We start from the raw sequence: 17144 nt of genomic DNA on the forward strand, positions 1-17144 counted from the left end.
ATGTTAATTATGATGTATGGGATACAAGGGGTATGCAAAAAGATAAGCGCTTGATTGATCAAATGCTAGATGGATGGATATAGCAGAAGAATGTGCCTTGCTCACAGCTGCACAGGTAAGGAGAAGAAAAGCAAAGCCGTGGTATAGATCTGGGCGAGGCCGAGTACTAATAAGGATATTCCAGGGAACGAGCCAAGTCCCGGATGGAAGAATGGAACAGCCAGAGTAGATATCACTAGCTGGGGAAAGAGGCGATGGTACTCGAAACGGCGGAATGGAGGAACCGCTTTTTTGCCATGCTTAGTGGATAGTCTACTGTGTACTCAGTACGTAGTATTTTTATTATTAGTAGTAGTATTAGTACCCGGAGTAGTATTATTATGCTGCCCTGTGGAGGACACCGAAAGCCACTAACAGGTTAGGTTTGAGCTAGAAAGTCCAGAGAAACACAGTGGAGAAGGACGAGGCATGGAAGATGGAGATGGGGATCGTTCAAAAACGAATCCCTGCCACGTTATTTGTTAACAGCTATCTAACTAGAGGAAATGGATGCTAATCATCGTGGGCCGGTTGGACAAACGGGTTTTGTTGCCTTTACAGACTCCTTAGATACACCGTATATCTATTACCACGGCCGAAGTAATAAACTCCAAAGGATCATAATCATGACGGCATTGAATGGATGGTGAACAACGCTGAGTGGCCCATGGAGGATATAAGATTCATGGTGGCAGGGTCTACACATGGATATGATCCCGAAATGATGAAGGCGATAAAGCTATGATGTACATGGTTTTAGCCATCTGCATCATGATCTTGTAGACAATACCTTAGATTGTTGTCTCTCAAACTCCAATACGGCGTTTATGGTGGATGCCGAAAAACCAGCCATCGGAAGAAATACTGTACTGGTGTCCATCCGTACTCGATCGAGAACGGCCTTTAACCGAGGCCGTTCTGTTTTGGCTGATTTTCGGGATTTCCTTAGCCTCCTGTAGTCTGCCTACTCCGTAGTCCACCGGATTGATTTCTATTAGTGTTATGGTTTAGCTGCTGACATTCAGCATTCTGCGGGTCCGGAAGATTGTAATCTATCTAAATCATAGTCAAGCTATGAATCTCATTCATGGATAATCATAATTCTTCCTGATGATCGCTGAAATTAGTAGGATGGAGTAGACACAGAGTAGAGAGAGTCCGAAGTCGATGGGTGTCCCTTCATTCCTTCTGGGGGAGCTTCGCGTTTCATCCAAATAAGCGGTATAGTAGAGTCGCGCCAAGGGGCGGTTCCGGTTGGAGGAAAGGCAGCAAATTATCGATGGGATGCGACATTCTGCCGACATGCCCAGGATCAGCGAGCCGGTCAACTGGCTGATCTGCTATCTACCTATCTACTCCGATAGTCCTGCAGTAGAGAGTTCATCCGCCCTTATCGCATCCTCTCCCTCGCAAATCACTTCGAGTCATAATGACAACGTTAGATGCTGGACATCCAAGCTACTGTTGACCGCTTCTTCTTGATTCGCCTTGCCATCTGTTTGGTCGTCACCCGCTTCCGAGGTCTGGTTTTGATGCAAGTGGCAAGTCCCATGAGATACACTTCTCACTTCAAGAGGAGCATGAGCACGACTTCTTGCCCCTTCAGGCAATCCTCAGCGCATCTTCGACTGTCGTCTCCACTGTTACGTTTGTGAATGATGGCGATGATGTTCCATCTCCAAATCTCCAACCCGCCACCGTACAGGCTAAAGTAACTTCATAGGCTGCTTTGGTGATGCTAGCTCTCTGGTTTTTGTTAGATGGATCCAGATTCCAAAGGACTGACCGAAGTTAAGACTAAGATGAAAACGGGTTTCTCTTATTGGATGCTACTCCAAAATTCCCCATCCCGACGACGACCCACAGTGGCCATCTTGACCGAGATTTTCCTTACCCTGAATGGAGTAGTTCACGAGTAAGTACAGATAATGGCTCCATACCCATACCTGAAGAGGTATGTGCATATCAACTGCTCCAGACCTGCGATGTCTATCAAAGGTACGACGCATATACTGCAAGTAGCCTCATGACAAACATTGACGACAGGATGATGCTCAAGGTAGATCCCCCTTTCTTGCTGAATATCCCGTCCTTATCGGCCTGGTTCCCAAACCATTGTCTAGCGGTGTGGTCACGAGCCAGAAACCCATCCCACCTCCAGCATACTACGACAGGCTGCTACCCTATCTATTGGGCACTGCTACCTGGCCAGTCCGTTGTGGCGTCCAAACCATAGGGTGTAAACCAATCAATCCTGCAAGCGGTTGCGGTGGGGCTCTTGGCGTCGCCTTGGAATTGGAGGTTCTTTGATCTTGTTATCGCAGAGAGCTGATTGGCTCAAACATTTAAACACGTTCCCATTGGCCAGTGCCCCCGACTGCACGGACAGGCCCCGAACTGCGGTCTCCGGAATTTCCATCAGCTTGGTGCAAACGACTTGGGATTATGTAACAGATTGGATTAGCCCGATCCTTCTGTATTTTGCCCCAAAAGGTTAGCGCTTCCATTGGCCCTTGCACTTAAGGATTTGGACTCTTCGAGAAGGTGCTCTTAGTATTTCTTTCTATCTGATTAGCAAGTCGACTGTGAGACAAGCGACTCTGGCCACCAACCGCAAGTGTTAAGAACAAAAAGTCGGGATTTTGAGGGTTTGTGGGTCAAGTACGGAATATAGTATTGAGGGGCGGTACCGCGCAGCACACCGCGGCTATGTACAGTGGGGTGCAAAAAGTATTCGACCACCCCTTACCTTACCGCCTAGTATTCTGCCAGCAGAATACTACCAAACGCGTAGATATCCATTATCCATTACCTAGATATCAACAACGGTACAACCAAAATGGGCCGTAAAGGCAAAGAATTGAGCCCTCAATTACGCTCACGAATCTGCGAGTTAAAGAGCATTGGATGGAGCTATTCTAAGATTAGAGCTAAGCATCCTGAGGTGCCTCTTTCAACTATTAAATCGACTGTTTTGAATGAACGAAAACGCGTTGATAATCAATCAAAACCACGTTCTGGACGTCCTCGCCAGCTTAGTGAGGTGCAGAGGGATCATCTCTATGATCTAAGTCAGTCTTCTCCTCATCTAAAGATGCAAGATCTTCTTACTGAGGTAGATGGTGCTGTGAAAAAGAGAGCATTACAATATCTTCTTCGAGAACTTGGTCTTCGCAAATGGAGACAGCTTCGTCGACCAGCTCTTACTGGGGAACAAGCCTTAGCTCGTCTTAACTGGGCAAACCAATATCAACACTTTACACCGGAAGATTGGGCACGTGTTAAATGGAGTGACGAGTGCTCAGTTGAGAGAGGTGTTGGTATCCGACCAATCTGGACATTCCGACGACCAAGAGATCAACTCCATGAGCATGATGTCTGCACTCGACGAACAGGGAAGGGTGTTAGACAGATGTTTTGGGCAGGCTTTGGTGAAGAGATACGTACAGGTTTAGTCCCTCTGGATGGTGATCCAGAAGCTCCACGAGGGGGGGTATCAGGCCGGGTGATAAGAGATCTCTATCAAGCATGGCTTCCTGAGCTTACTGAGCCTGGTGATATTTTCATGCAGGATAATGCCAGAATCCATACTGCAAGGATTGTGAGAGAGGTGCTTGATTCTCTACAGATTGATATTATGGTTTGGCCTCCATACTCTCCTGATCTCAATCCAATTGAGAACCTCTGGTCACTTATGAAGGAGAAGATCTATATGCTTTATCCAGAACTGGAAGATGCACCTAATACTGAGGGAACACGTCAATTACTTATCCATGCAGCTAAGGAGGCATGGCAAGCTATAGATACTACTATTCTTCAAAAGCTATCAAGGACCATGCCTAACCGGGTGAAGGCAGTTATTGAGGCAGATGGTTGGTATACGAAATATTAATGGAATTAGTATTCTCCTTCCTAACTAGGTTTAGCTACTAGTAGGCGGTAAGATGAGGTGGTCGAATACTTTTTGCACCCCACTGTATCTGTCCTAAGTAAAGCATTCCGCTCACCGTTAAAGCCGCTGCAGCTCACATGTCAGACATACTTGACATGCGTTGAAGCCCCTCTCCTGCTGGTCCAGACTGGCCGTAGAGTAGTGCTATTGGTAACCAGAGGCTGTTAGGGATCCGCTGGTATAGTTAATTAATCGTCTCCTGCTGCCAAACTCCAAAGCACAAGAATGGCTGGTAGTTGAATCTGAAGAAGATTTCGAGGAGCTCTCTTAAAATGGAAATATCTTTTGTGATCCTTGTGCTGGTTTCACGCTATGTGATCATATTGGCTGTCTGTGTGCTGGGCCTAGAAAGGCCAGCGTTGCCTTGTACAGAAGAGAAACTAGCTGTTTGTGTCGGTTAGTTCTGGTCTTAGCTTAGTATTCTACACCATATTTATCCTTCCTATACTATACATCCTGACTCTCTTTTTCTCCTACTCCCATTCCTATATGTCATTTGACTGCCTTCATAGTCCTTCCACATGTGAGTAATTGCAAAAGACCATATAAAGTAGAGGCTGCTAGACTGAAGACCACCCCATATTCACACAAGACCAATTGTTTATCTTCTAAATTAGCAAAAATAGTCATCGACCAGTTAGTAGTTATTTACTGTTAGTAATAGTTAGATTAAGTTTGCCTAAATCCTTTGAAATAGAGAGGGTTTGCTAAATCAACTTGACATGTTCTGCTGCGGCTGCTACTTAGATACGGAGGTCTTCATATTTATGTTCTCATGTCTGGAAATTTCAATGACTTATCTCATTCAATATCATATATTGAAAGTGACCTTTCTGAGACTCGCCTCGTCTGAGAAGTCATGCCAGGTATAACATCAGTAGTGAGCAGGTTCTCTTTGCTGAGGGCGGATTGGATGGGCCAGGTCCGGTGTCTTCAGACTTCTTCAGGCTTTTCCCATTGGTTTATCACTTTGGTTTATTTCAAGGCTCAGAGATCCTTTAGTTTCTTCATGACTACTGGTTTCTAGGCCAAGAAGAGGCGTATCAGCCGCACGATTCATTGGGCTATACATGCTAGGTTAACACATTGCTGTTATCAGATGAAGATAATATTAGTACGGCAAACCGCTAAGTCAAGTCAACTAATACAATCACAACGCCAGATCCCTACTATTCACTGTTTACAAAAGAACAAAAACATCAATACCGGCATGGGAGTTGTCTGACTGAGGCCTCAGATCGCACCAAGCAGATGATGCTGCTCTCTTAGGAATGCCACATCCTCACACAAAGCAGCATTCCGATCCTCGAGATTTTGAATACACTTTATAGCGTTGGTGAGGATTTCGCACTTTTTCATCGAGCACGGCCTGCTATTGGAGACCTTTTGTTTGTTCCCACAACTAGTTATGACCTTTTCCAGAGTGGTAAACTTGGCATTCATGTTGGTGCGGTACCGCTTCTCAATGACATTATGGGATGCTCGTTTGGCGGCTTTGCGGCCGTTGATCGTTGGAGAATCAGCGGATGAGGTTCTACTTTTCTTAGGAGGAGGAGTTGATGAGGGCGATGGAGAAAGCATGGAGGAGATCAGAGAAAAATCCTCTTGTGAAATGGTTTTGGGGCTAGGCCGCTGTGGCACTTTGTTATGGGGTTTATGTTTGGTATTGGCTATGTCACTCATGGAATCAGTTGAGGTCCTTGGAGCGGTGGTGTCTGAGGTAGATTTGTCAGAAGAGGCCGGATCTGAGAGTTGTGCGCAACGAGTTGGTGGCCACAGTTGGGTCTTGCATTCGACTTCCTATATCATATACAGGTTAGAACAGAAGAAAAGATGGACTGGATTAAGTGGATCGCTAACTGAAGGCGCGACATCAGAAGAGCCTGTAGTTTCCCTAAATTCACCGATATAATTAGGGAACTTGACATTTTGGAGCGGTCCTGATATTTCTTCAGGGCAGATATCTTCTGGGTTCAGTACCATACTGCTGGTGGAATCTGGGGGGATAGTCTCTGGTAGCATGCTCCTCAGTTGAAATGCATCAATGGATTCATTGTCATCCTGAGGTCCTGGTAGCATGTCGGGATATGTAGCCATACCAGAGCTCTGCTGGAAGCAAATGTTACTGTTGTTTTGAAGAGGCCACGATATTGAAGCCCTGGCTTGGCTGTAATAATCCATCTTGATGGCAGTAGGCAATAGTTCTGGAATAGAATGAAGGTATTATTCTGGCTCACATGTTTGTAGCTGTAAACAGTAATGCTGATCTATGATGGTTTCTTGAGCTTGGATAGGGAAGAGAACATAGCTCGATAAATACATATACAAAAACATTGCCACGGGGGTGATGCTGAGAAATCCTACCTATTCAGCTCATGACGGCATTGCCTTTAGGCCCATCTGTGGATCTACATGTGCTAGGGATTAACCAGGGATCATGATGATTGCTAACCAATATCCAGCAAAGTCAAAGGTAAGGCGTCGAAGAACAGATGGTCGACATTTTGAAATTGCTGCGTGCTAAATTGGGAGGATCCCTAACCTCCCAGGGTTAAGGGAAAGCTATGTCGTGAATGATCAAATCGGACTTGGTTAAGCGACGTTCAAAGTTCGGGTCTATCTTAAGCATTATTCTACAGTCTGGAGCCGTAACGCTCTTCTTCAATTAGTCCTATCCGCCAGCTAATTGGGGAATGCCTTTTTCTACCCACACGTTCAGGTTCCTGTTTGCAAACATGAAAGGCCGACTCGTCCTCTACACTACTAACCATGGATCGCGACGAGACCTCTGTGAAAATCATCTCTCAATCTTCAGCGGAGGCATGTACTATACCGCCTGGAAAAACTATCCACGCCTACAGTTGTTGCCGCCCCATGGACCTAATGGCCAGCACCAAGACTATCAGCTCCGTATATCATCGATCGAGAGATCTACCGACCATCATACCCTCAGCAGCGGCACCTATATCAATCTTCACCCATGAAGCTCACATGTCGTGCCAAGACCTTGTCAAATGACACACCTAAGATTGGCCAGGTGGGGTTTGCTGGAGCGGCCATCTGACTTCGACCCCCAGTATGTGTCGAATCAGAGTTGTGCAGGGTGTCATCAAGGGCTTGGCGATCATTTTTGACATTTGTCTTGGCGTACGAGGGAGCACTCACGTTGACAGAGACCGAGCCAAAGTGAACCGAATGATGGCTCAGGCGAACTTTGTTGTCAGAGATCGAACGATCGACGCTGTCAGTGGTTCGTGGGCCATGTGATTCTAGTTCTCGGTTCAATCTTGGCAACTGTCAGATAAGGAGCTCTGCGATAAGGTTGGCGCTTTCCATACATTCTGTATCAGCAACGTTGGATTTCCATGGGTGGCGCAGTACAGCTTCGACCAATGAGGCTCAACTATCTCGTGTCCTCAAATGTCAAGGTCGTACTTGATGAACCTACTTGACTCCCTACAGTTACCATAGGGCATTCGATTGCTCAGATACTGGTTGGATGGAGTGGTTCACCGCCAAACCCAGCCCGCACTTGTAGTGAGGAAAAATGAGGAAGGGCCGAAGCCAGGGAATCGCTGCAATTGCGGTCCAAGACTCCAGATTCCTTAACAATCCTCATCAGAATCAGCGATCCAGCGATCCAGCGATTTTCATTCACCTTTCTCAAAAGGAACTCATTCTATCAGATGACTTGGACAGTGTACCATCTGAAACCGTCCAGCTCTGAAGGAATCGACGGCCAACCCTACTCGGGGCCCTGAAAATGGTTTAGTGCGATGATAATACATGCATACATGCTTGCCTAGTTTTTCCTTGATGCATCTTATTGAGTTGTGACTTATATAGAGGTATAATCGACTAATATACCCAATGTTGCAAGCCCCGGACGCAATAAGCACAAGTGACAGCGGACACTCTGACAGTTCGTATTAGCTTAAAACGGCTGGAGAACGCAGCTGTCAAAAAAGCTACCATGGATAGGGCAAACCTTCTTTGCGTGTTATGACAAGAATGTCTGGAGGTATGTTCACGCCACCATTTAGAGAATGACACTCACACTTTCTCAGTGGTAGGACATACTTCGGTGACATGACTCAAAAGCTTCTTCGGCCGATGCATTTTCATGTTCTGGACCCTTGTGAGAGGTAGGTACCTATTGTACGGAGCTCCCGGCCATCCATTTATTTTTTTCCCTTTTTTCCTTTCGTTTCCCTCGGACAACCAGCTGTTTGGGAACAGCATATCTTTCAGCATACCCCAATTGTAGCATTCTATGAATCATTAAGAGGAGTTTTCGTCTGGGTCTTTAGGTTAGATATGGAATGATGATTCTCTTGACTTCTACCCAGGAAAGCTATGTTGACAGCGTACTTCTGGATATTTCCTTTTCCAGCCCAGGTTTAAAAGCCCTGTAGGTTCTCTGCATTTGCATGCAACACTAGTCTACTAGTTAAGCCGACTATAAGCCTCTATGAATTGCTTTTTCCTTAAATTATAATATCTTCGTGTTTTCACCTCAAGCAGAATGACCTGGGATTTCAGATACCTTGCAAAGAGCGGACTATTCACCCGCCCTCCAAAGTCGAAATCCGGAGAATCCGAAAAAAATGTCTTCGACGCCGCATCAGCACCTATTCCGATGCACGATGCAAACCACGATGGCCCTTGTCACGATGACCTAGGAGCCCTCATGATTCTGTGTCATTCCTGGCCTCCGATACATAAGAACGAGGCCACGGCAAACCTTGCAGAGTCATGGGGGAGTAACGTCTCATCTTCAGAGAAACAGCAACTCCTCAAATCATACGAGGAATCATTCGATGATTATCGGACGGTCAAGAGGGAATTGGTGCACTCCTTTTCCAAAGACAGCATGACGATTGTGAAGCCTTCGTGATGCAACTTCATCCTACGAGACATTCTTGAACATGGCGCAGCCATCATTCCGTGACCTCGGCAGATTTCAGGCCTCAGTATATAAGTAGATCTGAGTCTGGCTGCATAAGGGTATGAAAGGTTATGGCGCTTTTTTTTTAAAAAAAAAAAAAAAAAAAAAAAAAAAAGAAAAAGCCCTACCTTCAGCAGGACAGAATATGTCTCTGCTCCCTATCAGATGGTCTTTCATAGATATATCGTGTACCTAGCTTGTATATACTTGCTCCGCAGTCAGATCACGATATATACATCAACATTTCTTTACTAGCCCATAAACAATGGACTGTTCAGAACCTTCTCTGCCAAAGTCTAGCAGATTACTAGGACATGGGGTGCCTCTCGGAGTATAGCAGGCATACCGTCAAAGAATGACATGTCTTCCGGTGAGGTCATATCCATACGGTTAAATCTACGCGTCATTCCACCCCCCTTAATCAGCAATGTCCGGCTCAATACTTGGGAGCTGGAGCCACTGCATATTCTTTCACACTGATCCTATCATCTCAAGGCCGCAGTCCTCGCGATAGAAAATGCTTGTCCCATTTCCAAAGCCTTTTTCCACCTAAGGTAGCCGAAGGGCATCGAAATACTACTGCATAGTGTGCTATCTGAGTTGTGCTACTGCGCCGGGGGCGAGGGGCTAGCCCTTGACAGTGGAGTCAAAGACTAACTTATGTAAGTCCAGGAAGCTGTGGGAAAGGAAAATGCGGTAGTTTGTCTCTCCCTCCTTTTTTATAGCCTTCTGCTGCTACAATGCAAAGCATTCAGGTCTACCATGCACAGCTGCTTGTAATCTACTGCTCTGTGCATCTTATATAACCCCAGAAAATGAAAGGCGCAGTATAGCCTAGAAAGCAAACTACTAGATACAGGGCTCTAATTGCCAGTATCTCGGTATAATGATTATTATCTGACACAGTAAGATGCTGTTCTGCTCCAGTCTGAATAGGATGCTATTCTCATCGAATAGTGCAGGGCTATCTGCACAACCGAGGCTTTCTCGCGGACCTGGAATTTCATCAAGTAAGAGGTAACCTATTTTCAGACGATTGTTGAACGAATGCTGTTATTCGGGGAGGTAACTATATATGTATACTGCCTGTGTTGATCCATCTAGCTTGTTCCATTTCCACCACATGGCGGCGGGCCGGATAGGACCTGATCCACCTGGATTGAATATGGATATCGATATGGATTTAACGATCGAGTTACCCAGTAGTTTATTCATCTCGATACCAACACTAGGTACTGACCTTTTCCAGCAACTACCAATGTGCATATTGCAATCCTGCCCTAATCATCCGCTAAACGTCTTAGGGCTTCTCCAGAATTGCCATGCTGGGAAGGGATTCCGTCATGGGCGAGCTGAATCATGGGTGAGACGTTCGGTATTTTTGATAGATTTAGGCAATTAATTTAGACTTGGTAGTATACTGCCCGGGACTGTGATCTGTCTTACGCTAATGCTCGTCGAAAGCCCATGTAACAAGAATGGTTTAGATATTCGCTATAGAGACAACCGTTTTAAGAGCAATTATGCTTTCCTACTGGTACTCCCCGTCAATGCACGTCTGCCGCTCGCTTTTAAAATGTATACTGAGGAATGTGGATCGTGCTAACAGTCCAGGTCTTGCCGCCATCGGAAGTCGACATCTCGCCAGTGACGCCCTGGCCCTTGTAGTTGGTGTTCTTGTAGTTGGGATCCGCACGATCCAGAATAATCTTGGTGTCGATCCAGGCTAGAGAGGTAGCATGTATGTTAGCCAGTGATTTCGAACAGCGAAGCGCCGTGTAAACTTACAGTGAGCACCGACGGTACCGCAGTCGGTTGCGGCGCACTCCACAGCGCTACCCCAGCCCTGGGCATGTCCGTCGCTGGTGGAGAGGGTCGAAACGACCTTTCCGTTCAGGGAAACCGTCTGCGTGTAGTTGCGAGTACCATCATCGTACTTGTCTGGAGAATGTTTAGTTCTGCATGTCTACAGCGTAGGCGGGGATATGTCGCTGTTGCTTACAGTGCATCGTTACGTGGTCGCCAGGCTTGGCGGGGGTGCTCTTGTCCTGCACAGGGTACTGCGAATTGTCTAGATAGACTGTGTGTTAGTGCCATGGATGTTTTAGGTAGGAGACGTGCTTTGAGAGATCAACGGACCTCCAGTCTTCAGGAGCGTGTAGGCATAGACACTCCACCCATTGGATTGCCACTTCTCGGCGATGGATTGGATCAAGTCTCCGTTGGAGGTGCCCATGCCGACCCAAAGGGAAAGGTCTCCCTTGTTGTTTTGGCTAAGGGTGGGCAGGACGAGTGTGGAGGTTGCCTCGCGGATCCAGGAGTTGGAAGCAACAGGACCAGTGCTAAAGGCAGGTCCCATAGCCGCATTCACAGCGGTAAAGGCACCCGTGGTGAGAGCAGCGGCGAGAAGCTGGCTGATGGAAGGCATCGTAGCAGTAATTTGGAAGTATATGGCTGTAAGTTCAGTGTGGACTGTGAGATTCTGCTCTTGTCCTTGCTCGGAAGACCATCAAAGCCATTTTATACTTCGCCTTTGATGACTCTGTTGATCTCAAAACCAGTCCCTGAATCGTAGTCCTCTGAACCCCCTGCCGGACCGTGTCAGAGTACGAATACGACATGTATATATCCAGTGGGATTCTCCACCATTTATGACTCGGGTTGTGAGACATCTATCAAGTCGAAACAGCCTGAGACAGGAAGTTTGGGAATAAAAACACCAATAGGTGGATTTCGACGGTATACGGAGTAGTTGTGTATCAACTCCCATATTCTGCACAAATTGAACACAAATCCAAACTCTTAGAAAGTTATGCCGAGTGTTCACGGGCCCGTTTCCAAATCAGTTCTGATTGCATGCTCATTGAACCGGGAAACGGGAAGCTTGAAGACGGTGTGTTTCAAATTTCTCCACCAAGCATCTCCCCTGCGGTTAGACCGGATGTATGAGGATATACGGGGTAAACTACCTTAAACATACTACAAAGTTGTCAGTCAACACGGCTAGTTAAGAGAGGAGAACAGACCTCTATCCAACGAGTGGAGGGAACTGGAACTTACTGCCATGAAGATCCCCAGAGATTTTCCGGAGTTGTTGCTCAAATCGCCACGGCGCCTGCCAAAATGCATGGCTTGGACCCTATTCACATCCAACTAGTCATGTAAATCAGCTACGACATGCGGGGCTGCATTGCCGGAGGATTCTGAATTAAGAGTCCTTCGGCCATTATCCGGCAGCTAGTAGCGTCTGGGCATTGCATGGTCATACAGCCGGAAATACTTATGAATCGTGAATCCTAAGCTTTTCCTCCCTTCAACAATTGAACAAGCTTAATGGTGGCTTATTATTTAGTAGTGCGAACTCCGAGACCTCGAACTCTTCAGGGCTCAAGGCATCAAAGTTCTCGGCGGAGAATTCTTCCCAATGCAGCTTATAATCGACTGGCTTATAGCTCGTGACCCCTTAGTTCATTGATGAGGGTTTCGGCATTATTGAGGCTGTTTGATATAGACTCAGTATGCAGTAATGTACAAGTCTTCGAACGACGGCTGTGTTTGGACTCTGGAATATGTGAAATGAGATGCAACTCGATACCATTTGATAGACATTGTTGTGTATTTATGGAATGGCCCTGAACCTGATTATGGCTTATATCTATTCTTCGGAAACAGCCAAACCGGAACGGATAGACAAACTGCGCCCTTCAGAAAGAAAACAAACTTGATTAATGTTTCACTGTTTAGTGGGTATTGAAGGATGCTGACAAGCTGACAAGTCGGAAGTGGACACTCCAAGGCGGGAGGATTCAGGATTCCAGGCTTGTTTTGATGGAAGCTGCGCGTCTCATCCTGGTACACACTGATTCCACTTTCTTTTCAGGCTGTCCTGAATAAGTATGCTAAAAGGATCCATTGATTTAAAAATAAATGGTTCATTAGTCACCAGCAAAGCTTAGCAACTGCATACCAATCAGAAAGAAGCAGATGTCTTCATGATTTAATTGCAGACAAACTTGTGTCTCTGTTGCCTAGATCATAACTGCTGGTCATACTCTAACCAACCTCGGGCGACTGAGTCTAACGAGGTCACCAGGAACAGCTGGCTAGTTAGCTATTTTCCTTGGATTCACTTACCACCTTCGGGAAACAGAGTCATCACCCAACGAGGTTCACACCTGGTTTGCAAAGAACGGAAATATATAATGGTCTCGGCAACACCCAATCTCCCACACTCCATGTCAAGCTATGGGAATTTCCTAAACCTTTGCGGGGGAACTGTTACAAACATGAAGATTTACGCTCCTCATTGGCTAACGTATAGTTGTAAGGAATACTCTATCTCGTCATTTAACCATGGATCCTGTAGCAGATATTTTGCTGTCTTTCTGTCTTCGGAAAGCAGTCCTCTAGACTCAAATGAGGAGGTAGAGTATCGTAGCACACTAGAGAGACTAGGGACTCATTCACTTAAGTGACAGATGTATAGCCTTATCACATCATACATGTTGTCTTAGCCTTTCTGAGACTCGCAGGTGACAGCCGCCAATTTCTAGTAAGCTAATCAGAGCCTGCCACACTTCTAGATACATATGATTGCAGTCAGCCTTGTGTTCGTCTGGTACACGGCATGGCAAGGCTAAACATCTAATGAATGTATATATTTGCAGTTGTCTTACAAACAATGCGTGAACGAAAAGCATACATTGTAGTGATTATCCTTGTTCCTTTGCGCACCCTAAAGCACACTGAGAAAGAAGTCATGTCAGCATTAGGCAAATTGACAAACTCAATATTCTCCGCGACAAATGAAAATAATGTCCAGCTAGCTGCTATCAATTTCGATTTTACGCTTCTGAAGTTCGAGGCACCCAAAGAGTTTGGACCGTTGGGATCAGCTTTATCCCGTCGTCGTCGACAGGACGCCGAAGAAGGTCAGCCTCATCGAACCGCGCGCCGGTTAGGTGCTCTATTCGAGGATCTCATACCAGACTCTCCCAGACTGATCGAGTCATTTGGCACCAGGGTCTCCCAGGTGGTCCAAACCCCAGGAGTCAGTCCTCCTGGTTCCGGGATCGACGGTCCATTTGAGCCATATGTAGGGGCTGATGGAACCACGCTCTGGGCGGCTGCGACGTCAGGAGTGGCGTCCATCGGTGTCTACCTGTTGTCGTGCCTGCTGGCCCGCGCGTGGGACGCAAAACAGGCCACTGCCATCTGGGTCGAACTCATCAAGCAGAGGAAACAGGAGATTGAACAGACGTATGCAGAGAACAGGATTGTGGCCGCAGCGACTCTCTTCGCGGCCCGGCAGGAAATCTCGCGCGATGACCTGGCCCGATGGGACAATAGTGCGAGGTCCTGGCTGCGCAGTGCAGATCGAGCAAAGCAATTCGAGGTTGCGCAATTAAACCTGATTCAGAGAAATCTGACCCTCCCCGTGCCTGCAAATACCTCCACATATGCCAGTGTAATCAGTACCTGGCAGCAAACCATGCTAGGACTGGAAGCGCTGTTGGGCGGCACACCCATCATGATTTCGAATGGGTCCCTCCTCTTGGCTTTCTCCTCGTGGCATCTATTTCCCGATTTGATCCTGCTGGGGAACAAGACAACCCATGTGAAATTTCGCGACCAACTCTTCCCCCCCGGAGGGACGGGAACTATCAATAGCGAAGAGGCATCGGACCCGAACCTTGAAGGGGGCCTGAAATGGTCTCTGACGCTTTCCCATCTGAAATACTATGGAGACCCAGTTGTGGCTCGCAGTAAGCAGGACTTCACCCGCGTCACCTTTCGTCAATTCAAAGTGGTGCTCCTAGGGAGCCTGTGTCGTGAGTGGAAGATGAGCCCTCGTGAGATTGACCTAGTCGCCCAGTGGCTCTTGGATATCTGGTCTATCCTTGGAGAATTGGCCTCGGACGCTCGCAGTCGGTTTCAATGGCTCAAACATCTCGTTGATGCTGCCCAGGATCTGCTTCACTGTGGAGGGCTGATGAAACAGACCACTACGCAGCTCGTTCAATATGGTCACCGAAGAGGCAAATCCTTCCTATTGGATCGTTCCGAATTCCTGGTTCCCTATTTTGGAATCTGCAATCACCGGACCCTGGCGGCTCTGTCACAACACAACGATCGAGATTGCGCAATAGCCTATCTGCGACAACTGGCGGTGGAGTTGAGACTCGGGCCAGAAGATGCGGTGATATGCTACGCGCTCGGAGCGTCTCAATGCACCGATCCAAAAATGGTCCAGCATTGGGAGATTGCCTCCGCTGTGGCTCAAGCCGCACAAAATAGAAAAAGGGACCTGGACGGTCACCTTCTCTCTTCGGAGCAGCGCCACTCCAGACTTTTTATGAAAAGGTAGATGGAATATTCTGTCTGTTCTCTTTTTATTAACGAGGTCATAGGTTGCACAATCAAGGGTTCAGCAACAAGCCAATCTCCCTGGAAAGCTTGATGTCCAAGTGTATTGAACAGGGTGAAAACTGCTCCGTAATTACGACCAGCCAGCCCATCTGCCAGAAAAACCAAAAGGGGCCCAAGATTAGCATAGAGGTTCCAGATTTTCCAGTCTTCGATCCGTCAGCCGCAACTGGCCGTGTTTCCTTGGACGAATGCAGCAGGCAATGGACTAAATACATCCTGATATACGGCGACTGGAGACTAGGACTCTATGTCAAAGAATCAGGTCCGGAGCAGTACTCTATGGAGCTCCATGACACGGCGGTCTCAGCGGCAAAAGGACTACTGAGTCCGGCCAGTAAAATACAAGAATTCGAGAAGGCAAATATAGACCCTGGCATGCTAGCTGATTATCTTTCCTTGATCGCCGTGGAGGAACCCCCGAAGTCAACTGATCCGTGGTCATGGCCAAAGGAAGATTCAGCATATAATAGAAGGGCACCGGGCATGTCCATGGTGAGAGCATATTCTTTCCTGCCCATCAATTTCTGCAACTCCCTCCATGGGTTCAGCATGGCTGCAGAAGTGTATGAAAATCTGGGCGATGCAACGGTTTCTCTCAAGATTTTATCACAGCCACTCTATGAGGCATCCTGGCTCCCCGACCCATTGTGGTTTCCACTGACAATCTCCAAACTCCCCGTTGCCCTGATCCAATGCACAGCTGCTAACTTTCTTCCGGCCGCGCTTCCTCATTTGGACCGCGCCAATGCATTCTCCTGCATTGCCCGATTTGAAACGGGTCTGATCGATCTCGACCCTAAAGACATTGGCACCGCTCTGGCGCTGTGCTCGGAAGACTCCATCTTCGTGGCCGCAGTTGTCCTCTCCGATCCATTCGATCGGCCTGCCTCGCACGATATTCGGCGTATCCTGGGCAATATCGGGCACCCTGGTCTCACCCTCTTGGTCGCGCCGCAGGAACCCAGGATACGAAAGCCCAGCGACGCCTTCAACGTAGTCGCTCATGCTTCGTATGACTTTCAACGCGAGGACAATTTCACTGGTACCTCTCTGCACCTCTCATTCACAGATTGGAAATTCCCACTCAATCCAGGGGATGAGAGAACAATTGACCAGGAAGTGATGGTGGTGGAATCAGTCATTTCAGTCCTTGACCGAGGCAGGTGGGTCGCCGACCTGGACATTACGTGCATAGATTTTGAACAACTGTCGCGTGTCGCGAATGTGTGTGGCAAGCATGAACGCAACGCTCATGACTCAAACTACGACTATTTCTCTATCGATTCTTGGGATGAGCTACTCGATGTGCCGGAAGGGGTTGGCGTCTTTCGAGCCCATGCTAACTGGGCCGCTCGTTTGGCCGCTGTTAGTATTCTCTCTCAGCAGAGTCAGGCCCATAGTGTTGCGGTCTTCGGCTGTCAGCCCGTATGCTTCAAATGCTTCGAGGAAGAACGCGAGGAGGGAGTGCGGTTCCTTACAAATCATGAGTCTCCTCTTCCGTCCATTTGTATTGATTGAGTTGTACTTTCGACACTGGATCATCCTTTTCTCCTTAACAGTTGAGAAGACAGGTTGTTGAATGGTACCAATGGAAATGCATCAAACGCTCATATAAGCACCCAAACCCTCCTGAGTATGCTGTAAGCTTTAGGACTTCCTAAAGCTATTTTCCCATTTCGAGTACGTTTTGAGCCTGGGCTTGATGTGCTCCGCAAGATGTGCACGGGTGGAATACCTTTCCCATTAGCTGGTCTTGGTCTGGGGCCAATTGGAACC

General features: G+C 47.3%; 3 protein-coding genes across 3 annotated transcripts; 1 reads left to right on the top strand and 2 right to left on the bottom strand.

Moving 5' to 3' along the window:
* Window positions 1–5224: 5224 nt before the first annotated feature.
* Window positions 5225–6070, bottom strand: Aud_007853 (uncharacterized protein; the record flags this gene model as incomplete). Its single annotated transcript, XM_043292741.1, has 2 exons — window positions 5225–5791; window positions 5852–6070. 2 exons carry the CDS (start codon window positions 6068–6070, stop codon window positions 5225–5227), a joined length of 786 nt encoding a protein of 261 aa, XP_043148676.1.
* Window positions 6071–10510: 4440 nt separating this feature from the next.
* Aud_007854 (uncharacterized protein) lies at window positions 10511–11367 on the bottom strand (the record flags this gene model as incomplete). Its single annotated transcript, XM_043292742.1, has 4 exons — window positions 10511–10665; window positions 10728–10880; window positions 10942–11010; window positions 11079–11367. 4 exons carry the CDS (start codon window positions 11365–11367, stop codon window positions 10511–10513), a joined length of 666 nt encoding a protein of 221 aa, XP_043148677.1.
* Window positions 11368–13620: 2253 nt separating this feature from the next.
* On the top strand, window positions 13621–16886 carry Aud_007855 (uncharacterized protein; the record flags this gene model as incomplete). The annotated part of the gene is made up of 2 exons (XM_043292743.1): window positions 13621–15302; window positions 15350–16886. 2 exons carry the CDS (start codon window positions 13621–13623, stop codon window positions 16884–16886), a joined length of 3219 nt encoding a protein of 1072 aa, XP_043148678.1.
* Between the last annotated feature and the right edge of the window lie 258 nt (window positions 16887–17144).

Source organism: Aspergillus udagawae (genome assembly GCF_001078395.1).
Source record: "Aspergillus udagawae IFM 46973 DNA, scaffold_6, whole genome shotgun sequence".
Lineage (NCBI taxonomy): Eukaryota > Fungi > Ascomycota > Eurotiomycetes > Eurotiales > Aspergillaceae > Aspergillus > Aspergillus udagawae.